General features: G+C 39.0%; 1 protein-coding gene across 1 annotated transcript; it reads right to left on the reverse strand.

The window, feature by feature from the left end:
- Window positions 1–233: 233 nt before the first annotated feature.
- Window positions 234–17,214, reverse strand: LOC100887844. The gene is made up of 13 exons (XM_030990420.1): window positions 16,340–17,214; window positions 10,933–11,157; window positions 9,604–10,296; window positions 8,860–9,066; window positions 8,169–8,302; window positions 7,090–7,321; window positions 5,706–5,839; window positions 4,652–4,898; window positions 4,093–4,226; window positions 3,374–3,620; window positions 1,882–2,044; window positions 1,271–1,415; window positions 234–373 (listed from the first exon to the last, which is right to left on the reverse strand). The coding sequence occupies exons 1-13, from the start codon at window positions 17,157–17,159 to the stop codon at window positions 335–337; spliced, it is 3,420 nt and encodes a 1,139-aa protein (XP_030846280.1). The 5' UTR covers window positions 17,160–17,214; the 3' UTR covers window positions 234–334.
- Window positions 17,215–25,842: the final 8,628 nt, after the last annotated feature.

The following is a 25,842-nucleotide window of genomic DNA, read 5'->3' on the forward strand; positions in this document are numbered from 1 at the left end:
TTATATATTTATGTAAAACATGATAAATACAAGGTAAAAATGAACTATGCATATTAAGATATGTATGTTATTAAAAAGCATTGCAAGATACATACATATATACAATGATATAACCTATTTTTGTAAGGATAAGAAGGCTAGATTAAATTTAATACAGAGAGAGGGGTATGAAGAGAGAGAGAGTGAGAGAGAGAGTGAGAGAGAGAGAGAGAGAGAGAGGGGTAGAGAGAGAGAGAGAGAGAGAGAGAGAGAGAGAGAGAGAGAGAGAGGGAGATGCGGAGCAAGGTACCGTTGACCTGGATTCCGTGGAAGTTCTGGAATCTGCAATATTAATTCACTTATGGAAAGTTGGATTGCGTGCGACGCTGTTCTTCTGTAAGCATAACGAATAAGACACAAATATACACATTTAATATTTCTTATTGGTTAATCATTGATTTTTCTCTCAAATCTATACAGTTCTTTTTTACTCATCATTGAAAGAAGGAAGAGGTAAAACAAAAATGATGTATAGGAAGAGTGGAAGGAAAGAATACATACGGAGAGAGACAGAGAGAGAGAGAGAGAGAGAGAGAGAGGAAGAAGATAAGGAGGAGGAGAAGAGGGAAAGAGGGGAGGAGGAGGAGAGGGGGTGTCTGTGGAGATGACAGTCGAGGTTCCAGAATAAAAATAGGGGGAGGGGATATAGGAGGCGGTCAGAAGACAAGAAATGGACGACGGGGATAACTTTTGTATAAAAATATCTCAGTTTTACTCATAATTTATGGAGCTTGATCTTTGTGGAGTAAGTACTAGAGAACATCAATCAACTTTGGTCCGTAATTCACAGTGTAAAGGAAGTTACTAATGACATCATTACTACACAGCATGGCAATGTATCGGTTCCAATCATTTTACTCTTAAGAAGGTCCATTGGTCAAATAATATTATCGAACGGGAAACATAATATCGCAAAGGTTTTCGAGAAATCAATTGAAGGACAATATCAATAACCTATTAATTGTCCATAGACACCATAGTCGTAATACGGAGTACATCATTATAATGGGATGGACAAGCGCTACTGAAATTGCCCAAAGTTGATTTTTCGAAAATCTTTGTTCAGGGCCCGTTTCACAAAGCCTTTTTTCAATGATAAATGACAAAAATCAGTGACAAATCTGCGAATAACCAATCGAAAGCAAGGATTTCAGTAGCTTATAACAAAAACTGTCAATTGTCACTTATGACAAGTTTTGTGAAACACCCCCCTGGTGTTTAAATTTCTTACCTCCCATTCCTGCTTAGATCCATACATCTTGCGATCAAGATGTGAGCGATCATACCCTGCATTCACTCCATACACGTATCGTGGTGTGTTGTAGGTTCCGTTATCATGAGAGAAACCGCCATTTTGTTTTCCTCGCTCTATGTTTCTGTTTTGAAAATAATATTAAACTTAGTGTATGCTCACACGTGTCGTAAAACAAACTTGAAAAATAAGCGTAAACTCGTCAAAACACTACTTTTCCCCGTTTATGCACTTCAACCAAATATTCATCAAACGGACACCTCCATTTTAATTCAATCCAATGTTCAATTCAATGTATTTATTTGTCCAATATTCGTTCACCATGGATATTTGTTTCGCTCACACGTAAAAAGGTGGACTGGCCGCTGCTGAACAGCACCCTCTACTTATATTTCTAGAGTTCAAGGTGAAAACAAAATAGTAATTTCAAATAAATGATCCAAAGGAAATCAACATATGAAAATGAATACAATTTCATTTCATCAAAAAATAAAGGAAAGGGTAATAAGCATTAAATGAGTCTCAAGTCTTGGGCTTACGGCTTTTTTTGACATTTTGAGGAGAAATTCGAATAAAGTGGAATAACTTACGCCCTCATCATCTGTTCTGCTTGAAGACGTCTCATGTTCTGGGCCATAAGGAAACAGGTAAACAACACGACGAAGATGATCAGAAAACAAATTACACCTACGATGATGCCGACAAGTGCCCCGACCGAGAGACCGCCCTCATCGGGCTCTTCTGCGTCCGGAGCTGTGGAGGTTTGGAAACGTTTTACTTCAATGTTGAATGTTTACAGATGTGGCAAATATTTTTCTTGGAGCGAAATTCAATCTATTCAAATGAATTTATTATAAGACTAACTGACTTTAAACGCAATAAGAAACAAACTTTATACAGTGTAGAAAGACTTGCTTGCGGCATGTCTGAGGTTCAGCCTGCGTGTTACTAGGGACTTTTAGATTCTGCATGACGAGAACGTGGACTGCCCTTTTACTCACTGCCAGTGCCTTAAAAGGACGTCACATTGCCTTAAAAGGGCAGTCCACGTTCTCGTCGTGCAGAATCTAAAAGTTCATATTAATTATTATTACGTGTTTGGCGTCACCGGTGCCTAGGAAAGGAAAATAGAACTGAATCGCTGTAACCCTAGGCTCTCAGATCTCATCCCGGTATAACTGATTAGGGATGTGCAGGTGAACCACTACACCGGGGGTTCCCGCCCCTACTCATATACCAATAACGCAGTGAGTTCTTATTCAAATGTGGTTACTCTCCTCTACACGGGGCCTCCATTAAATATCCTATCCGACAGACAGAGCGTTCACGAAACAGGGAGAGGCACGTTAACACCCAACGCATTGGATTTGAACCTACGATCTTTGGTTCGACGGGTAAACGCTTTAACGATTGAGCAGACTCGCCTTCTAAGTGTGTGATAGTATGTTTTTATTATCATTTCGACGCCGCCATAACCCTCGTGCTTTCTCGGAATTTCGCATTCTTCCTCCGTGCACAGTATACGTATACATCATATAATAAAGGTGGGCCATAATATTTTAATAGTATTTGCTAGAACTCTATGTTATAAGACTTTTAATGGACTACGTTGGAAGTTTTCTTGCAACTAAGAAAATTGATATTAAACCAGTATCGCTAAGATCAGTACACGTTAAACATCAAACCAACGTTCCGAAGGTAGCTACTATCTGAAGATCAAAAGGGTGTACCATGTTCTAGAGTAAGAAAGTAAAATGAGACCTGGGGAATGTTTCACAAAGATCCTAAGTTGAACTTATCTCTAAGTTGGACTTAACAATTATGGAATGCCATTAGCATCACTGAAAATATTTTGGAAAAGTTATTTCAAAAGGCATGATTCAAGTCAATCATATTTTCTATCATCAACGAGATTTCATGTTCTCGATGTGGAATCTATGAAAAGTCTATAATACTTCAATTTCTTGCTTTTAGAAATATTTTATTTTGAGGCTACAAATGGCTCTCCATAATTGTTAAGTCCGTCTTAGAGATTAGTTCAACTTAGGATCTTTGTGAAACACCCCCCTGAAAGCTTCCTACCTGTGGTGGTGCCTGGCAGAGACATGGAAGAAACGAAGAGGGAGTCCGCGCCAGCGGTAAGGGTCGTAGTGTCGGTAGCAGACACTATATTAGTAAGAACCTGTGCAAGAGAGTCAGCATCAGCTTGACTGGCAGCGAATACTTCCACCAATAAATCTCCAATCAGGCTGCCAGCACGAAACGCTGAAACCACGCAGTTCACACTTAAGAGAGATGACCCCACGTTGCTCATGACAAAGTTTTTCATCTGTTTGAAAAGATAATTATCCACGTAGAATATTCAAATAACAACCCTTTTTCCTCTCGTGAAATACCATTAACAGACACAAGATTGAAAAAAGGTACCTTGATTTTCACATTTACTTACAAAGACACCAATTTGTTTTGGACTTTGATAAACACACGACATGAGTATATGAAATAATTATTCTCTGGCATTTTGGAAGGTAAGGATTTATTATAAAAGTTTGTATCGCTCATTTTCTAAATCAATGTCTTAAGTGAACACAATGAACATGAAAATAACAAATTTTCTGCATTTTTGCACTTTCTTTTTTCCTCTCTCTCTCTTCGATAACGGACCATGTCCAATATTTGAAATATGAAAACTGAAACCCCATAGTCATACAACATTCAACTTGAAGGACAATTCAAAAGTATAAACTATCTCTTTGCAACTGAATTAATGTTAAAACAGAAAAATTATGACATTTTCGTACCCCTTCGCAGAACAAGGTCTGACGTTCCATGAAGAGAGTGGAACTCTGATTGGCTAGGTCAGAAGTGAAGGCAAGTTCCAAACCATTCAGGCTCTCACCAGTGACAATAACGTTGACGATACTTCCAAATGGCTCTGTTCAAAAGAAAACATTAATTTTGAGAAAAATGTAATGATAGCTACTTGTGTATGGTTGTTAATATTTGTTTTTCAGTCGTTTTGCATAAACAAGCTTTTTCTGGCCATCGGATTCAATCGGTATTCGGTACGCAACGTGTACTTTGTCCAGTCTACCGGAAAGCAATCCAGCCACGCATCATTTATCACGTTTGTATGCATCCATAACCTTGTCAAACTCAACGAATTTTTACCCAGTTATGAATCTGGGTGAAGTCAAGTGATGGAGAGTTCGAAACCGCCTTGAATAAAGATGTAACAAACGATGAAAATTTAAATCGAGTACTACAGGGCTCAGTGAGGACTATATAACATATTCAAGCAAACCCTAGTATTAAAAGACGCCTCCAAAAGATGGAAAATATGACCTGGCGGTTTCCTACCTGTGGTGGTGACTGTCAGGGACAGGGAAGACACAGAGAGTGACTCAGCGCCAGCAGTGAGGGTGGTATTGTTGGTAGCAGATGCTAGGTCAGTGACATCTTGAGCAAGGGAATCAGCATTAGTTTGACTGACAGCGAATAATTCAATCCATAAATCTGCAATCAGGCTGCCAGCACGAAACAAAGAAACACCGCAGTTCATGCTTAGAAGAGATGACCCTACGTTGCTCATGACAAAGTTTTTCATCTGTTTTGGAAACATAATGAATATTATTTTTTAAATCAAATATTTTCCATGCAAAATTTAATCTTTCAGAGATAAAACAAAAGGAAAAACGATGGGCAAACTTAATACATATTTATTGTTTACTTACAAAACATACTTATCACCCCGTTAGATTTTAGACCTCACTTAAAACACGACAATAAAAAGAAGGAGTTACTATTGGAGCTGAACAAAGGCAGGACACAAAAATGAAACTATTTTTTTTAAAACCCTTACAGACACAACGATATTTCCTGAAGGTTTTGTATTCCTCTTCTCCCGTTTGGCAGTGTTAAGGAGCTAGTTGTTCCGTTTTTGGAATTGCATGGATTGAATGACGTTCATGCATATCTTACAAATAAGAATTATAGTACTAAATGTCGGATGCATATCCCTTTTCTTTTCGGTAAAGATCCATCCATGATCGATAAATGACATGAAAATTGGAGAATCTTTAGAGTTTAGAGTATATATCGTTTGATTTCTTTGAACAAAAATTCATATTCGTTATAAATGTAATGCTTCCTGGGAGAAATTTCAATTATCTAAACATATTTGTGGCTTACACCCAGTAAATAAGATCGATTGATCGATCTGTATTGAAAAACAAGTCAGAAAAAATCTTGGAAGCAGCGGGACTTGAACTTGCATCTACTGGATCTAAACATTTTCTGACCTGTTTTTCAATACAGATCGACCAATCGATCTTACTTACTGGGTGTAAGCCACAAAAATGTTTAAATAATTAAAAAATCATATTGTAATAGAAAAACAAGACAAAATGCCTACCCCATCGCAGAACAACATCTGACGTTGCATGAAGAGAGCGGACTCCTTATTGGCTAGTTCAGAAGTGAAGTCAAGTTGTACACCGTCCAGGCTCTCACCAGTAACAGTGATGTTGACGATACTTCCCACAGGCTCTGTGCCAAAGATATATAGGCCCGAATTCACAAATGATGTTTGTCGACCGTAAACCTAGGTTTATGTGCGTCATATGACGCGTTTTGTCGCGTTTCAGACCAAGTTTTGTCTAATCCTTGGTCTGAAACGCATCAAAACGCATCATATGACGCACATAAACCTAGGTTTGTCGCCAAACCTCCTTTGTGAATTCGGGCCATAGCGTATGTATGAATATTGTTACGAATCTTATGAATATTATGCATAATTATACTAATCTTGCGAACGCATCGCTGATGATAGTTAGTGAATGAGAGATCAATTAAACCACCAATTATTGGACAACTTTAGATTTATCGTGTTGGTGTGAGTTGCCGAAAACGATTTTTTTCAACAATGTATAATGATCTCTTCCCAACATCATGGTCATATTGGGAACCTGTACAAAGAGCTCGTCGTCTCGTGATTTTGTACATCTCTTCGTAGTGATATATCAATAGCTACATTTTCATAGCGATGAATGCTATCATTCGGGGGGTGTTTCACAAAGATCCTAAGTTGAACTGATCTCTAAGTTGGACTTAACAATTATGGACAGCCGTTAGCATCTTTGAAAATGTTCTGTAAAAGTCATTTAAAAGGCTTAAAATGTTGATTCAAATCATTCATATTTGATTTTCTATTATCATGGGAGATTTCATGTCCTTGATGTGGAATCTATGAAGAGTCTAAAATATTAGAATTTTTGCTTTTGAATATATTTTATTTTAAGGCTACAAATGGCTCTCCATAATTTGTTAAGTTCAACTTACAGTTAAGTTCGAGTTAGAATCTGTGTGAAACACCCCACCCCCAGATCACTCTTCAATATTCATTATCTCCATCGTCTTTGACTTTATGTGGCACTCAGAACATAGTGTGAATCCTCTAACAATCAAAACATGACTAAACTATTTTGATTGATAAACGAATAATAGGATTGGCGATTGTTTTACTATGGTCCTTGATTATATCTTGCTTTTATGTTGAAAACTAGATAGCGAAGAGAATATGGGCCGTCGGGGATTACATCTTACGCGTATGATGTAGCTAGCCAGCTGAAAATTGGATGGTATTCTGAAGAAGAAACAAATTCTGTAGGTCAAATGATGTAAGGTTTAGAACAAACGGTATAAAACGAGGGCCTTTTCTCTACAGGTTTTTACAAGTTATCAATATATGACAACCAGTGCTGACAAAAAAAAAACCCATAATCATGATGATTGTTTACCAGCTACTGCAAGCGCAGATGCTGAGAGTGTCTCTCCATTCGCGGAGAGGGTCAGGTTATCACTTCCGGCGAGGTCGACCACATTTTGAGCCAGAGAATCGGCGACTTCTTGAGTGGGGGCTTGCACCTCGACCTGCATGTCAGCCACCACGCTTCCTGGTCTAAACTCTAAGACCTCACAGTTCACTCTCTGGAGATCAGGTCCCAACTCAGATGTAATATGGTTCTTGGTCTGTGAGGAAGAGATTAACGGATAGTCTTTATAAAGATTCGAAAAAGATTTTTCAAGAAATCAACCAAGGGCATGTACTGACTAAACCCTACTACATTGTTCATACAAACACCATGTTTGGGTTATGTGATATGGAATTGTCATATTTGCACTTTACAAGTGATAACCCACAAGGTTATTGGAATTGTATAAGATTGATTCTCGAAAGTCTATGCGATCGTGTTTGAAGATACAGGCCCGAATTCACAAAAGAGGTTTGTCGACAAACCTAGGGCTATGTACGTCATTTGACGCGCTTTTACAAAACTAGGTTTGTAAAAACGCGTAAAAACGCGTCATATGACGCACATAAACGTAAGTTTGTCGACAACCTCCTTTGTGAAATCGGGCCACAGTGTATAAAGGCAAAAAAAGATGAAAGCGAGCGATGTGTGCTTCATGTTTAACAATTTCATCCAGTTAAAATGAAGATGTTCTTGAAACATTCGTTCCACAACATTCAGGGTGACCTTCCTGCTATGATAGTTTTGAGGTTTCTTGAACAAACACATTTTTGGTTTGATAAAATGTTGAAGGTTAAGTCCTTATTTTCTCTCTTAATGAAGTGTTCTCTTCGTCCCTCTCTTTTCGTGTAACCACACACACACACACACAAAATACTGTATCGATCGGATATTATTATTTACCTATGGGTAACGATCTTAATGAGTTTTTGTTTCAACGTCACAAACCAAAATACACCACAGAGTTTCAAATCAAGGTCTGTCAGCAGGTTAGGGTCGGTCTGCTGGCCACAACTGAGAGCTGCCCACTGCAGATTCGACACATATCGTCACATTTGACTTACCCCTTCGCAGAAGAGTCTCCTCAGCTCCTGGAAGCGTGCCGACTCTCTGTCAGCTAGGTCAGGTGTATAGACCAGGGCTTGACCGTTGATGGCTTCAACAGAGACCGTGACCATTACCGTACTCCCAGGGTCCTCTGTGGAGCCAAGTTAGAAGAAGGGTATTTAGATCATGTTCCATGGGATGATTATCATTTTGATGAAAGATGAAAATAAATAAATGAACAATAATGGAGAAAATTCTCAATTTGACAAAATCGCCCCCCCCCCCAAAAAAAAAATAAATAAAAATAAAAAAAAAAAAAAAAAAAAAAACCGCTTAATTTGTGATACATTGGAGAGCAAGCATCATGAGCCCCCGTCGGAGGGGGATACCGGCGCTATACAATAAGTCATTATAATAATCATCATCATCATCATCAAATCGAACATTTAGCTGTTCGAGGTGCGCCGCGGGAGCAATTAAGACATTAATCTACATTTGCCACTCTCCATCCAGGTATAGAAAATGGGTACATGGTAAGAATTTATTCCTTGAATGCTTTCAGCTGCTTAGTGCAAGGGTTATAATACTTCTTTGCCGGCGCCTTGAGCATCCACTGGGCTGGATATGTGTGCAATATAAATGTAAATATAGTACTAGTATTATCTCTATTGTTATCATGTTTTTTTTTAAATTTAGAGTATGACTCACTGGTGAATGCTTTCGCCGTGGCATTGCATATCCCCTCCACTCCCATGAATCCAGTGTAACGATAGATCACATAATAACGAAAGATTGGTTCGATGATGTCATTGATGACGCCGTTGATTTGCATGGAACACACGCTACTGCTTGTGAAGACGTCAAAGCTGTTCTCGATGATATTTCTGGCAAATGTTCGCCGCGCTGTGCCATCATCTATTGTGACACAGAAATTCACAACACAAATTAGATAAACTTGACTTTACCAGCGCACAACAATGGATGCTAAACAGTGATAATAAAGTAAAAAGATTAGAATGCGTATTTTAATACTTTCTGGTGAAATACTCTGATCGATGAAATTGAATGTAAACTACGTATTGTTTTTGAGAACGTGTTATATTTCGGCTAACATTGTATGTACTTTCTTTAATATTTTTAATTTGAAAATGCAACTTCAATTTTTAAATAAATTTACAGTAGTCATGATACTTTACACCTTAATTCATACATGTAACACTAATCAATTTCCTCTTCTTCTAGACAACACAATAATGTCCCCTTTGCTAAAAACTGATAAAGGTGATATTTCTGCAGTTTATATAAACTACACTACATTTAATACATTCCTTTTGTTATTCAATACATGATTTGCACACTGGAGTAAAATAAATATAAATTCATTTCTTGTCATAATGTTCATATTGATTATTCTGTTCGAAATGAAAATGAAACTGACACTGAAAGTGGTACCTTGTACAGCAAGTGCTTGGTCAAGAGCAGAACACATGTCTTGTCTATTGTCATATCCAACCGCTTGTGCTCCAAATTCATACGCACTCTGAAGGATTTGATACAAAGGGGATGAGCTGTCTATCCCAAAGGTCAAAAGGAGACCATCCCAGTCCTGGCAGAATGGCGCTGCCTGATCTAGGAAAGCACCCATCATCTCCGCACCAAACTGAGACAGCAGGTCAGGCAGAGACGACCTCAGGAACTGAGCGACATTCGGGCAGATAGTTGAAGGATCGTTGACGTCGATTCCGTAGAGGTCTTTGGTGGTGTTCGCAAGGAGTTCAATGATGCCGAGTGGATCTTCCATGAATGGGTCTACCTGTCTGCGACGTCGGTCAGCGGTTACTCCAGATACCAAAGCGGTGATCGTCGCGGTTATGTTGTTACAAGATCCTGTCACGTCGAAAGAACTCAGGTCCCTGGCAGCTGCGTCTACCTGATGACATATTGATTGGTAGTACTGGGAAAATGCAACAATATCAGGTACCATGGACTCAAGGTCAGGGAGGGCGTCGTTACATACGAAGGCCAGTGAGTCAATGAGTCTGTCCTGGCGCCAGATTCCTCCAGCGGCATCGATGAAGAACTCAACGGTCAGGCTGGTTCCAGGGATGAGCTGAACTGGGTGTGGCGCTGGGAGTTCGACTACATCTGAGATGAGACATAAAAAAGGTAATTTCAATGTGAATAAGTATATGTTTATCTAGTGCCCGTTGGTAAGGCTTTAATCGTAATGACGTAATCCCTCGGAGAGGACCTTTAACAAACCCTGGTTCCCTGGTTGCTTACTAATAAGCACATACATGCTTTCGTAGCAGTTAGGTGAAGAAAACAAAAATCAACCTTTATCACGAGGAAAAAAAACTACCTAGCAAATACTGCAAATTGCTTGTTACACATGGCTCATGGTATTTTCAGTTTTTGGAATGATTTTATTCTAATTTCATTACCAAGTATAATCATAAAAACATTTCGGTTGTTTATAATGAATTTGCGATGTATCATATACAAGATTTACACTTTCACTACCAACCACTAATTTAGGTATTTTTTTAAGTTATCTTTGTATATAGGGTAATAAAGGGGGTCAATGTCGCAATTTATACGCTCCGCTATTCATAAGGTCCGCTATTCATAAGGACCGCTTTTCATAATTTGAGAAAAGGGTGATCCCTCTTCTCCTATTATGAATAGCGGTTCTAGAGATATGGGGAGTTCCAAGGTTTAATAGCGGTCCTTATGAATAACGGTCCTTACGAATAGCGACAAGACCTGAATAAACCTTACTAGTGAAAGCGACTTCGACGTTAGTACAGAGATCTGTAACTCCATGAAATCCGGTGGTTTGGTAGATGGTGCCATCGGTAAGTTGGAAGGCATCTGGCGCCTCCAATTGCAGGATCGGGTTGATGATGCCGTTGATTGTGTCGTTCGCTAACTTGGTACATCTGATCGCATCCTCGGGGATAGTTAAAATGTTGGTGATCGCATCAATTGAGAATATTCTCTCCTCTACGATATAACACAAGAGAGAGAGAGAGAGAGAGAAAGAGAGAGAAGGGGACGATGAGCAGAGGGAGAGAGAGAGAGAGAGAGAGGGAGGGAGAGAGAGGGAAGAAGAGAGAGAGAGAGGGAGGGTGGGAGAGAGAGAGAGAGAGAAGAAGAGAGAGAGAGAGAGAGAGGGTGGGAGAGAGAGAGAGAGGGAGAGAGAGGGAAGAAGAGAGAGAGAGAGAGGGAGGGTGGGAGAGAGAGAGAGAGAGAGAGAGAGGAAGAAGAGAGAGAGAGAGAGAGGGAGGGTGGGAGAGAGAGAGAGAGAGAGAGAGGAGAGGTATGAGGGGAAAAGAAGAATGATCATGCCAGTTGAGTATGACAAACTTTATTTGACCTTGATGAAATCGAATGCGAAATTATGAAATTTATTGGACAAAGTAATATCAAAAATATGAATTTCAAAAACCGAAATTGACTATGACATTTGCAAGATTAGGGAGTTTCGGGACGCAATTGAACGAAAACAAGTATGTAAGTGATTGAACAATTGTTTTAAATGGACAGAAAAGCCTGACTATACATGGTCGTTTAAATCGTGAGAATATGTACTTTTCTCTCCCTCTATGCTCAATCCTCCTAACACAAGTTTGGAACATAACAACAAATGATTTCTTCCCTATGAAGTTTGAACAGGATGTTGATGTTCTTAGGTTGAAAACACTTTATTCATCAGCTTCTGAATATCCAAATAACATTAAAGAGCACTTTGGTATATTGATAAGGACTCTTGGATTTTAATAGAGTGCAGATTTGCATCCACCCGTATGCGAATTGGGCAGATGGTGCTGCCATTGTAGCAGAATTGTACCTTTATTTCTTAGTGTGTATCAGTGCTACTGCTTACATCTCTTTTTGCCTACATATTCCCTCTCTTGCAGGGCCCACAGGAACAGCATTATCAATCCTGATGTGGCTACACCTAGGCTAAAGTAAATACAATTTCAGTCATGTGATCACAATTCTCACACCTTTTCTGCTTATTTTGCAAGGCAAGCGTCGGGAACAAGTATATCGACTGATCAATAGCGCAGGTGTACCAGCCCCTATGAATGCAGAGTATTATTATTATCATTACATCGTGTTTTTTTCGTGTGATATTGACCTATCCTAGTTTTCAAGGTAAGGCAAATAAAGTAATGAAAACATCATATCTATAGTTTCTTGTCGTGAATATTTAATAAGGATAATGGACACCATTTGTGTTCATGTATACGTTCTGTTCACGCTGATGTATTTATATCAACTGTTATTGTTTATTGTTCCATTGTGGCACCCAGGCGCGTACGCAGGATTTTTTCAAGGGGGGGGGGGGGGGGGGTTAACATTTATAAATCGGGCCGAAAATTTCGCAACGACTCAGCCAGCCGCTGAATAAGCGGGGGGGGGGGGGGGGGGGGGTAAGAGGACACTTTTTTTTTTTTTTGGTATCGAAATTTGAAAAATTGACATTTTGCTCGTTGGGGGGGGGGGGGGGGGGGGGTAAGGTCATCTTTTTGAGGTCAGCCATGGGAATATTTTTTTTTTTTAATAAAAAAAAAAAAATCCAAAAGGGGGGGGGGGTCTTAGGGAAATTTAGGGGGGGGGGGGTTACACACACAAAAATAACAAAGGTCATCTTTTTGAGGTCAGCCATGGGAATATTTTTTTTTTTAATAAAAAAAAAAAAATCCAAAAGGGGGGGGGGGTCTTAGGGAAATTTAGGGGGGGGGGGGTTACACACACAAAAATAACAAAGGGGGGGGGGTTTAACCCCCCCCCCCCTTTTGGATTTTTTTTTTTTTTATTAAAAAAAAAAATATTCCCATCCCCCCTTTGTACGCGCCTGGTGGCATCACAAAGACATATCACACATACATCTGTATGCCACAATCGGGTTATGTACAGTGTGTCTTTACTCAAATATTGCATCCTGTAAAAAGACATCAATTTATTTTGGAAAATTTATCCATCACATTTTCTGATCTGATCTTTGCTGTTATATCTGTGGCATACACCAACATACATCATATGTTTAATTAAGATGTATTTGAGGAAGACAAAAATTGAATTGTTAAATTTAACTGCATTGATATTTTGAGGAAATGGAGAGGTCCACTGAAAAGCAGAGCTTGAAAATTGTTGACCCCACAGATAAAGGAATTCAAATTGATTTGGATTATATTCTATGACATTTCTATGAATGCTATTCTTAAAAAATGGTCTGTATGTTTATTTAGATCTTTTATTCAGACAGAAAGTATATCGGTAATAAAAAGCATGTTTGGAAATATGGCATTTTATTTCAGACCATGATGTACTATTTTGATTCGGGATCTGTCGTTGGGCTAATAAGCATGAAAAATAAAGAATGTACTCTTGTCGAGCAAATAGTAATTTTTAAAAAAACTAATAGCCCTTTGAAGATTACTTGAAGAAAAAAAACAACATCAAGAAGAAAAGGAAAAGATATATATTTGTGATATCAGCTTTAGATCTTACAGTGCTTTTATAATATTGAATTATTTTTTCTTCTTTCAATTAACATTTTATACATGATTAGTTGGCTTATCAGAATTGGCAACATTGATACAAGTGGACTTGTCTGTAGTAGTTGCTGAGGAGGAGCAGTCAGCATAAGGAGCATGTGACGGCAAAACAACATGGGTACCTCTCCCAAGTTCATCTCTAACCACAAAGGCTCTTTAGTAATCAAGATAAAGAAGGAGTTTGTTACCCTCCTGATTTGGACTACCGGTACTCATAATATACATACTCAATCAATGGATTGTAGAACTTCTGCACACAACACAACCAGTCATGATTGAGCAAATCAATCATGGTATTAACTGGTATTAGGGTAGGTTTCAGCTTGTTAATTTTATAAGGAACTTTGTCTGAAAAGAACCTCACTGGTCCTCATAGTTCCACGCCTCAAGCTGCCCCCTCCCCTGTTTCTGTAAACCCTCACAATCGGGAGCTCAAATGAATTAAAATCCACACTTGATTAGTGATTACTAATGAATTATCTTTTGACTAAGGTCATCATTTCTGGATGGTTTTGGTTACAGGTTAGTGTGAGCTTTCAGTGGGTAAAATTTGAGGGTGCCATTTCCATCTACAATGCAAGAGAGGTGTCTATCTTCATGGACTTCAGGATGTCAATTCCAATGAAGATGACTGGTTTATAAGGGAAGGAAGCTACTAGATGATGTTTGAATGGCATGGACAGTGGCGTACGCAGGATTTTTTCAAGGAGGGTGTTTGAAAATCTAAAATCTAAAATCGCGCCTACTGATATTTCGCTAAGTGGAAGGGAGGAGGGGGAGGGGGGGGGGGGGGGTAGTGAGCAATAATTGTTTATATTTTTTGCCCCCGGAAATGGGAAAATCGCGTAGACCAATATTTCGCTCAGTGAGGAGGAGGAGGAGGGGAGGGGGGGGGGGGGGGGGGGTTCACCCATTATTATTATTATTATTATTATTATTATAGCACTAATGCACCCAGTAGATTTGTATCATGTGTTTGATCTTGTTATTGAAAACAAGATCAAACACGTCATCATAATCTACAGATATGACAATGTGAATAAACATATTTCGTATTAGAACTCAGTGTTATTTTGATCCCTCCTCCACGGTGTCCACCTTTTGTTCCTATCTCTCTCCCCTCTCTCTATTTCTCCCTCCCCCCTCTCTCTCTCTCTCTCTCTCTCTCTCTTACTATTCCGCTCTTCAGTCTAGTTTCCTTTCGACCTCTTTCTATCTTCTCTATCTTTAAATGTCGACTACTTTCTTAGATTTTCCCTATTTCTACGTAATACATGTATATGTATGCTGTTTTTGAATGTCACGACTTTTGTGTGAATTTGTGTACATTATGTGACGTATATACTAAAGTGTTTATCACTTATCTTGTTACTACATTGTATTTTATTTATGTGCTGCCAGTGGAGGCCAATGTTCTATGTTTTGAATATGGATCAATAAAAGCATCTATTTATATCAATTGAAAGGTCTTTTGCAGATAATACATATTTGGTCAAAAATTAAAATTCATGATTTTTTACATAGGCCTAGTAAAAAATTAATGCGCGTGGCATCCACCCGTATCTTATTCCTTTATATTTTTGCAAGAGTTTTAGCATGGATGCCATGTATTACCCCCTAATGCCATGGAATTTTTTTCAGAGCCTCGTTTAAATGTTTTGCTGGTCTACTACATAGAGAAGTAATATTTGAAGCTCCTACTTTCAGAATGCAATAGCGAGTTGGAACTCCTAACATTCAGAGCGCATTAGTAGTTTGGTAATTGGTATAGTTTAAACAAAAACTTGAGTTCTTGTAAATACAGAATATTAATTCACAAAGAATCCGACGAAACTTACACTAAATGTTAAAGATTAAAAATAAATGACATGTGCAAAACATTTTTTGAAGAGTGTATAAGGAAATCCGAGTAAGTAGGCCCGACACCATGTGCTTATTAAACACAGGTCACTATGTGCAAATTGGATTTGTGGTTTTTATCGAAGATGATGCCCAGTAAGTCTTTGTGCGTTTCATTTATTTAACTGGTTCAAACAACCAATCTACTAGCTGCAGGGTAACAAATCAGAATAAATCAAAGCAAACTCCTCTCAAAATACGATTTCCATACCGGAGCTCAAGACTAGCATTCTTTAAAAGAGATGGCTTATAATCGCATCTTGTACACCCTTACGTCAGCATGATAATGCGGCAACTATATGCACTCTTATTGGCTAGAGTATACTGTATGCCTTATTTACTCGAGTAAAATGCATGTAATACACAATGATGTCCGCCAAATCTTATAATGAATATCACTAATAGTAATACAATGGATATACTAGCGTTGCTACAACATATCTATGCCATTACCTTACGATAATGATATCTGATGGTACTTCAACCTATTAAACTTTGTTCTCGATTAAAGATAAGTTCCAACCAGCCACAAAAAAGCACAACAAATATCGAAGAAGATTTCAGGGGAAAGAATCACCACATCTTACATGCTTATTGCATACAGGTAACACACATTAAAGTCTAGATCTAATTTTCCGAGCAACTTTGGTACTGTGATTCAGACAGTTGAAACCTTCAATTCTGCATTTATATCTTTCTTCTTTTAACAAACAACTAACCTTGTAGTGACGTATCCTGCTCTATTATAGCAAGACAAAGATTCTCTCTGCTGCCATATCCGACCGCTTCCGACGCGGTGAGAGCAGCCTGCTGGATGATTGGATAATAGGGAGAGGCGGAGTCTTCTATCCCGAGAAACTGCAGGAACGATTCCCAGTCTTGGCAGATCGGAACCAGTAATTCAGGAAACAAAGCGCCCATCATCTCAACCCCGAACTGAGAGATGATACCTGGCAGAGATGGTCTCAGGAAATTCTCCTTGACGTTGGTGCAGATGGTGCTGATTGTAGATGGGTCGTTGATGATCATGTTGATGTCGATTCCATAGAGGTCTTTGGTGATGTTGGTCAGGATTTGCAGGATATTGAAAGGATCGCCACCCTGGGGAGGATCTGGATTTATCTCAAGAGTTTCGTTTTCAGATGTTAAGCCTGTAAACATTGAAGTTAACGTGTCACACAGTCCAATCGCGTCAAAGGCATCCAGGTCATTGGAAGCTTTGACGGCTTCATCGCATAGGAAACCCCAATACAGACTTGTCTGGTCTACCACTGGTATTTTCGAACCTAGATACGGTAGGATATGCTTGCAAGCATAGGCAATCGAATCAATGGCACGCCCCTGCTGCCATATACCACCAGCGGCGTTAATAATGAACGAGATCGTGAGATTAGTGCCAGGGATGATCTCTCCTGGCTTCTCGGTATGCCCCAAAAAGTCCTGCATCGGTTGTGACACAATCTGGCCATGTACCATTGCGACCATTATTGAGGTCGCAACGATGATGGTGGAGAACGTCTTCATGGTTAAGAGATCCATTGACTCCTCCAGGAGAAATATAAAGACTGCTCGGGAATGACTTGACTCCTGGAAGTAGAACGGGAACACTGAGAAACGGAGTTTCGACACCACCTCAGCCTTGATACTGACAATACCATCCCGCCCCGCCCCGCCCTCGTTTTTTTAAATAATAGAAATTGGGAAAAGATTGCCAATAACGGCTAACAATGAATAGAAATACCACTGCGTAACAATACAAACACACAGAGAAGAAGGTGAACTCTAAAAGATGTTAGACCCGTTCACACATAACAATTAGCCCGCGGCGATTTGAATCACGATGCATTTAGATTGATTTTTTGTTGGCGATCATTCACACAAAGGGAGAGTTCTCGGTTGACGGCAAGAACGTTCGAACTAAGTTTGCGTGAATCTCGACGACGTATATTGCGCGCTTGGAATCCTGGGATTAAATACATCGATTTGTGATTCTCATTACCATTCGCACACACAGCGCCCGGCAAGCTATCGCGATTATTCTGAAAAATCGCAAGACTTACGGCGAATTGGTTTGCGATGCGAATCGCGAAGATTAGTGAAACACGCCAACTACAAGAAATGACTTTTAATCTCACTTTTTTCCGTAGGTGTGACGCCCATAAAAAACTCAAAGTATTCGAATTCCCTCTATTGTTATTACGTCCTTGAAGTATTGACCTACTTGTATTTATGAAGTGAATGAAAATAGAGCTAATTGACATCCTTTAAAGAGAAGGTTGAGTTCTGGGAAGAGGTGAACAATAATTTGTGAGCGTTATCATTGTTATTATTGAAGTGTGGAAGAACATCAGATAACATATGTTTCCTGAAAAAACATGGCTTTTCAATGCTTTCATATTTTTAATATGGCATGTAACATAAAAATCGAGACGGATTTTTATTCCACATGTTCGTGTAGCCCCATCATTACATCTTTCTGTGTACAGTGCTTGTAACTTTACCAATACTGGGCCAAATTTCTTATGATGATTCCAGAACCTTGCAAGTACACACCAATACACTAGATGATCAACCTTTTCTGATCGATTCCACATTGTTTCTTTCACAATGCAACTGCATGACCAGAACTCAACTACGCAATATGTGAGAGAGGGCGATTAATATAAAGATGAATATACATTTAGAGATAATGGAAGGGAGAGAGGGTGTGAGGGGGAGGGATGGTGAGAGAGAGAGAGAAAGAGAGAGGTTGGAAGGATGGGCAGAATGGGGTTGGGAGAGAGGGAGATAGTGAGAGAAAGATAGAGAGAGAGAATGAGAGGTAATACATAAATATATGGAGATAGAGAGGAAGAGAGAGAGAGAGAGAGAGAGAATGAGAGATAATACACACACATATTATATATAGAGAGAGAGTGAGAGAGAGAGAGTTAGAGATAATAATATATATATATATATAGAGAGAGAGAGAGAGAGAGAGAGAGTGAGAGAGAGAGAGAGATACTACACATACATGTATAAAGAGAGAGAGAGAGAGAGAGAGAGAGTAATATTACGAACGTGACTAGGCTGAATTCAGTCGATACGTGCACTACCTTCCTATTGTTGTTTTAATTTCATAAACTATTCTTCTCCCTATCGTATGTCTATTCTACACAGTAGGCGCATTTATACTGTCAAATACCTCATTTTGAAAAGTCGCGATGTTTCGTGCACCCGGTTACACTTGTGCTGAAACATCACCGACGGAGCTGTTCAGCGATGTTTTGGCGTGTTTCGGTTGGTAATGCGCATGTGCAGTCTTCCCGACCTTTGACCCCGGCCTGCTATAAGATTTTTAGCGCGCGCAATTTCCAGCTAGCGCTATAGCTAGCTAAATAGCGATTCATCCCATGCGCATGCATGCGATATGTTTTGTTTATCTCGCGTGTAGTATTTGAGGCAAGAGTGGATAAGTTACGAAGTACGGACTACGGCTGCTGATTCAGTTTTCCCAAATTCAATCGAAATCTAGTAGTAAAAACGATATGGGAAGGTTAAGAAAATCATCGTTGTTAATTGGAATTATGAGAATTCGCCGACGTCGATTAATTAATTAATCTAACAAAACACTCAAATACTACTACTAGACAGATATGGCCAGACGGGAATAACGAAGATTGAATAAAGGATGAGTTAACGGAATTGGAACAAACGGAGCTGAATGAACGGATAACACGCGCGACGATGGAAATGCTATAAATATCACACGGGAAGAACGTGGTTTAAAAGAGCGCGGGTAACAATCCGGAAGTGCCGGAAGACACGTGCCTAACATCGCGATGTTACAACTGCGAGCGGTTATACTTGCCAAACACGCCAAAACACGCCAAAACACGCCAAAAGATCACACTTCGTTTTGGAATGTTTGGGGCTTGGCATGTCTGCCGGTAAAGCGTAGTTGCCCTTGGTAACATCGCGGCCAGGCTCCGGTTTGGCATTTTTTGGCGTGTTTGGATGACAGTGTAACGGCGGCATGTTATTCTTTCAATGAATCGGCGCCAGAATATTGAGGATGTTGTTTTCTTTACTTGAGTTGCTAATGAGCATGGGGGGGGGGGGGGGGGGGTGGGGTGTTTCCAGAGAATATTATTCAAGGGATGGTAGGTCTCGTGGTCTGTTACTGCTACTTATGACGTCTTTTTAAGGCCCTATGACTATCAGTGCCTTAAACGGACGTCACACGTCGCAGTGAACTATGTCGACGCCCATATATTGCCGTTTGGTCCCCAACCAGTTCGTCTTATTCCCAATAATTTTATTCCCAAGTGGCCTACACCTAGCAAGTCTACTATCCACTTGGTTTAATAATCATTTCGTCTACTTATCATTATTTTAGTCTAATGACCATTTAGGCTAATATTAATTTGGTTTTATTTACATTTTGTCTAATCTCCAATAAGTCTACTAGTACTACCCATTTGGTGTATTGTTTATTTAGTCCAATTTCCAGTCGGTCTGAAGACAAACTGGGAAATAGACGTCTATTTCCCAGTTCGTCTAAATAATGTTCTTTTTGTCTACTATCCATATGGTCTAATAACTATTTAATCATAAATAGGGGTTATCAATAAATGATTATTATGGATAGCATACGAAATAGGAGTTAGACAAACTGGGAATTAGACTAACTGGTCATTGGACTCAATAAACAATTGACAATATGGGTAGTGGATTAATTGGAGAGTAGACCAAATGGTCATTAGACCAAATATAATAAGACGAAATTATTGTTAAAGGTAAAGACCAGTATTGGAAACGCCCCAATTTCAAAAAATAAAATGGAAGCTCTCATTACCAATCATGTGAAAGAATATGTTTTGACTAATACATGATGATAAAAAATTTGCCGGGAAACCGCCTACTAATTCATATATTTGGTACATTTGTTTCTCTCATGTTCTGTGAGAGATATAGGGTAGTCCCATATACATCTTTCTGTGTATAGTGCTTGTAACTTTACGAAGAATGGGCCAAATTTCTTATCATTTTGATGATTCCAGAACCTTGGAGATGCTAGATGTTAGATGATCAACCTTTTCTGATCGATTCCACAACGTTTCTTTCACAATGCAATCGCATGACCATAACTGGTCTTTACCTTTAAGCCATTTGGGTGTTTTTAAACGGCAATACTGTTTGATGATTTAAAACCATGTTGTCTATAAGCGTTGCTGAAGAATTCGTAATGTGTGTAGGTTTGTTTATTAAAGGAATACTTGAGTGTGAAAGCATAGTGTCTATTAAGAAATCCTGACAGAAAAAATCTTCTTCTTTAATGAGGTTTATTTTGAAATTACCCATTATTATGCAAGATTTTTTCCTCATATATTCTGAAGATAATAATATTCTGACATTTCTGAAAATTTGATATTGTAACAATGTAACATATTTTGGGGGTACAGTTTGAATGATCAGAAATTCGTTCTCTTATTGTTGCTATAATTCATGTTATGTCCAATATTATTGTACTTTCTTTTGTTGTATAATGAAATCGATTGTAATAACTAATTAACGCCAACGTCATCGTAATTTCTTATAGTATTCCAAAATCAGAAATTGTCGTTGTGATAATGTACAATAATCAAAGAACAGAATGATATGCGTCAATGTAATGTAATTATATTTCAAAAACAGATATCCATAATTTTAAAGAGAAATCCAACCTTAATAGCCAACTGAGATTCGCATAGACTTAGTGATCTCGTATTACTAACCTTCATACTTTTCTTAAAGGGACTTGGTAACATTGTTAAGTAAAGAGAAAATGGTGTTAAGGTAGTGAATTAATGCAAGATGTACAATCAAATATAATCTGAAAGTTTGAATGAAAACAGATTATTTATTATACAAAGTCACAAAACAATGAATTGGCTCTTTATACCATTCCAGACATTAATGTTGACAGATTTTTTAAAGTCTGTTTTACGTCTCATTTTCATGGAAAAACAGTTAGGAAAATTGAAAAATTGGTTAGGAGAATTTACTGTTACAGGGTGTCGCACATATAAACGCGCCTTCAAAGAAAAAACATAAATATCTTTGTGGTTCGATAATTTTGTTCAGGATATTTTGCATATTAGAGGGTTAGTACGGTAGAAGGAATATAATAAGTAACATTTCAAACAAAAATTGCACGTTTTTTTGTTAGCCTAATTCAACAATGTTACCGAGTCACTTGAATATTGGCCTGAATTATTTCAAACTTTTGCCATTCTGTGTACATGTATATTGTTTGTCTGCTTTTTATGAACTTATTACAAGGGATGGAATTTCCCTTGAATATGCCCTTTTACACATAACAATCGTTGCGATTTGGATCGCGATGCAAAGATCAATTTTGTTTGCGACCGTTCACACAGGGAGAATTCTCGCTCGACGGCAAGATCGTCCGAACTACGCGTGCGTGAATATCTCGACGATGTATGCGCTTGGAATCCTGGGATTAGATAAATCGATTTGTTATTCTCAATACCATTCGCTAACACAGCGCCCGGCAAACTGTCGCGATTATTATGACAAATCTCAAGACTTACTTCGAATCGGATCGCGAAGATTAGTGAAATTATTTTGTCCACACACGCAAAAAACCCCAATGTGTGGAGTGCGATGCGAAAAATCGATTTTAAAATCTCACTTTTGTGTGTAGGTGTGAACGCCCCTATTGTATTGTACTCGAAAAACAGACAATCGCCATTGCAATGTACGTAATGTATATAGACCAACTCCAAATGAGTATACATGTATATATCGTCGATATATTGAGCGCTTTTTCAACCCAGAACATTATATTAGGCCTCTTTTTATGACAAACCCATACCATTCATTTACATGTTCTTCATCCTGAAATGTGAAGCACAAGAGTTCGAGAAAGAAAAAAATAATTACGAATATGTCACCTTTTGCTGAAAACCAAGCATGCAAATCGGTATCCTTTACAATTATGAAAAATGGTAAGAATGAAAGACTGCATTCTGTGATGTCATGTCCATGTTTAGATGCATTATATTTGTCACGTCACTAGGGCTTTTCGATTTGCACGCCAAAATAGTGGACTGCTGCGTGTGACGTCTCACACGTAGCAGTCCACTATGTCGACAGGCAAATCGAAAAGTCCTTTATATCAAGTGAAGTAAATGAGGAACTATGCTGAAGATAATTAGACCGTGTAAATCGTGTTTTCAATTAAGCTGAATAAAAGACGTATTGAGTTAGCAAAGATGAGAAGCTAAAAATGCCCTTTCTGCGTATTCAGAGCATTTCACTGTATTTTACTTCTGTTTCCCTTTTTTGTTAGAAATACTTCATTATTATTACCATTATTTTGTTGACTAGTCGTAGTAGTACAGGTAGTTGTAGTTGCAATACTACTACTAGTAGTAGTAGTAGAAGTAGTATTAGTATTAGTAGTAGTAGTAGTAGTAGTAGTACATGTAGTAGTAGTAGTAGTAGTAGTAGTAGTAGTAGGAGTAGTAGTATAAGTAGTAGTAGTACTAGAAGAAGAAGAAGAAGTAGTAGTAGTAGTAATAAAAGTGTTCTTTTGTGATATACAGCAGCCATAGCTAATCTTTAATATTTGCTGGCAAACTTTAATACATGAGGTCAGAGAGTGAGAGTGAGAGAGCGAGTAGAAAGGAGGAGGGAAAGGTGGTGTGAGAGAGAGAGAGAGAGAGGGAGAAAGAGGAAAAAAGGAGAGAGAGGTAGAGAGGGAGAGATAAAGAGAGAGCGAGTCGAGAGGGGGAGAGAGAGAGAGATAAATGAAGATAGAGCAGAGAGATAGATAGAGGAAGAGATAAATAGAGAGAGAGAGAAAGAGAGGGAGAGATAAAGAGAGAGCGAGTCGAGAGGGGGAGAGATAGATAGATAAAGGAAGAGATAGATAGAGAGAGACAGATTATGCATAGGCCCTACATGTAGATCACTAGCTGGTTAAACGGGGAATCCCCACCAATACAAGGACGTTACAAACTTCCCCAAACATTGTAATACAATGCAACGCAAGTATTCAGGCGTGAATGACTATTGAATTGATAAGTGTTGAAGTTCACCATTGAGAAAGAATCGTTGCTGGTATTCAATGCCCTACGTATTAATTGCACAACAAGTTGTAGCCTTCGTGTATTGTTATCCATTCACTTATATTTTAACAGTAAAACTCAGTTCAGCCTCAACAGCTATTCTTCAGCAAGTCGACCGCTCCCCTTGGAACCTTAAACTTACTATATAGTAGAACATGAATGGGTAAAATACAGGACAAACTTTTCAGTTAATGCATTGATTGAAATAGGCTACAACTAAAATAACATTTTACTTCTACTTGTTTACAAAGAAGTTGGATAATTCTTCCGATTATCTGCAACGATGGATGCAGCTAGGAAGCAACCATCAAAGAGAAGGGATAGCGAGATCCGCCGTAAACTCGGACTTAGTCGAAAGCAGGATTCATCTGATTCTTCTGACTCTCACTCTGACAAAAGGAAACGAATTCGAAGGACGTTGAAAGTTGATCAGGAAGAGAGTATTTCTAGGGAAGAGAATTTTGGAAGGGAGCTAGTTCAAGTGAGGACTGGCAATACCCCACCAAGGAACCAAACGGGAAGAAGAGAGAGTTACTCAAATGCGCACTGCAAGTCAAATGTCCCTGGTGGAATTAGCCTCCGAGAGGGACACATATCTGCAAAACAAAATGATAATATCGCTGTTGCTTATCATGAGAATTCTGAACGTCATCATATCAAATTGGCCACAAATAGCACTACATGTACATATTACAACTTTCACACCAAAGAGACCTACACCGGACCGACATCTAACGGAACAGAATATTACATTGCTGGGACTGACCAAGAATCTGTTGGTTTGGAATCGGACCGGAGTCGTGTTGGTGGTGTGACCGATGTTCAACAGGAGAGCAATTCTGGCTCAACTGATGACCCAAATCTGAGAGAATCTACTAGTACCGAATCTAGGATGGAACACATGTCTCTTGGTCTGCGTGAGATCAATACAGAAGCATTTCCTTGCCACACCATTACTGACGCTGATAGAGCTGTAGCCACAGCCAACACTGTATCAAGTCGGTATGCGCTGCCGAGCAGTTCTTTCTCCAATTCTTCATTGAAGCTGAACGTCAATGAAACCGCTACTGACAATTCACCAGCCCAAATAAGTTCTCATCTTGTAGATGTTGATGCAGCTGAAGGAGGGGATTCTGATCAATCCGACATCATCACTTTCGAGGAAGACTGTACAGATGACGTCATATTCGTTGGTAGAACTGTAGCCACAGACAAGACTGTGCCAAGTCGGTATGCACAGCCGAGCGGTTCTATTTCCAGCTCCGCATTGAAGCTACACGTAGATGGAGCCGCTACCGACAATTCACCAGCCCAAATAAGTTCTCATCTTGTAGACGGTGATGCAGCTGGAGGAGAGGATTATAATCAATCTGACATCTTCACGTCCGAGGAAGACTGTACAGATGACGTCATATTCGTCTTTGAAGGTAAGGCCCAACTGATTCTGGGAGAGAGTATTGAAAAACAGAATAAAAGCAAGAAACGCTTTTACATCAGCACTTGTGAAACATGAAGGTACAGGTACCATCTTCGTCTGTAAACTTTAAGGTAGGTCTAAGTCTCATCTAAATTCGGGAGATAAAAAATCTATACCTGCAAAAAGCCACCATGAGGTGATTTCGTATAGGAAGAAAAAAAACCCATATATTTACCAAAACGAAATTAGTATCATCGAGTAATAACCGTATAATTATCACCAGTCCAGCAACTTTCCTGCTATGTTTCATACCAGTTGCTAATATATCTATATCATATGTATGCATCTGTTGTAATGCTTATTTATTTTCTATCCTCTTCTTGCTCAAACATCCAGCGCTGAAACAATTTGACCTAAGCATGTTCGAATCTCCAGAGACTATGAAAACCCTACCGAAGAGCTTGAAAGAAATAGCAAGGACATGTTCTACGCCAAAAGCCTTTCGTCTTCCGAAATATACGCAGAATGACATCATCACGATCGAGAGAGAAACGAGAGGAAAACAAGACAATCCGAAATGGATCGAGTTTCGCACTGGATGTATCGAGGCAGAGATTTTCAAAGCTGTAGCTACGAGGAAAGACCAGGCTGTCCAAAGGAATCCTGTACGATGCGATGGAGAAACGAG

This window comes from Strongylocentrotus purpuratus, unplaced genomic scaffold (assembly GCF_000002235.5).
Source record: "Strongylocentrotus purpuratus isolate Spur 01 unplaced genomic scaffold, Spur_5.0 spur5_contig_844, whole genome shotgun sequence".
NCBI lineage: Eukaryota > Metazoa > Echinodermata > Echinoidea > Camarodonta > Strongylocentrotidae > Strongylocentrotus > Strongylocentrotus purpuratus.

Coding starts and splice junctions, on each gene's coding strand:
- LOC100887844 (XM_030990420.1), bottom strand. CDS start 17,159: ATGGATCTCTTAACCATGAAGACGTTCTCCACCATCATCGTTGCGACC. Junction 8,303..8,859: donor CACGGCGAAAGCATTCACCA/GTGAGTCATACT, acceptor TTGGCTCCACAG/AGGACCCTGGGAGTACGGTA. Junction 374..1,270: donor GATCTAAGCAGGAATGGGAG/GTAAGAAATTTA, acceptor TTATGCTTACAG/AAGAACAGCGTCGCACGCAA.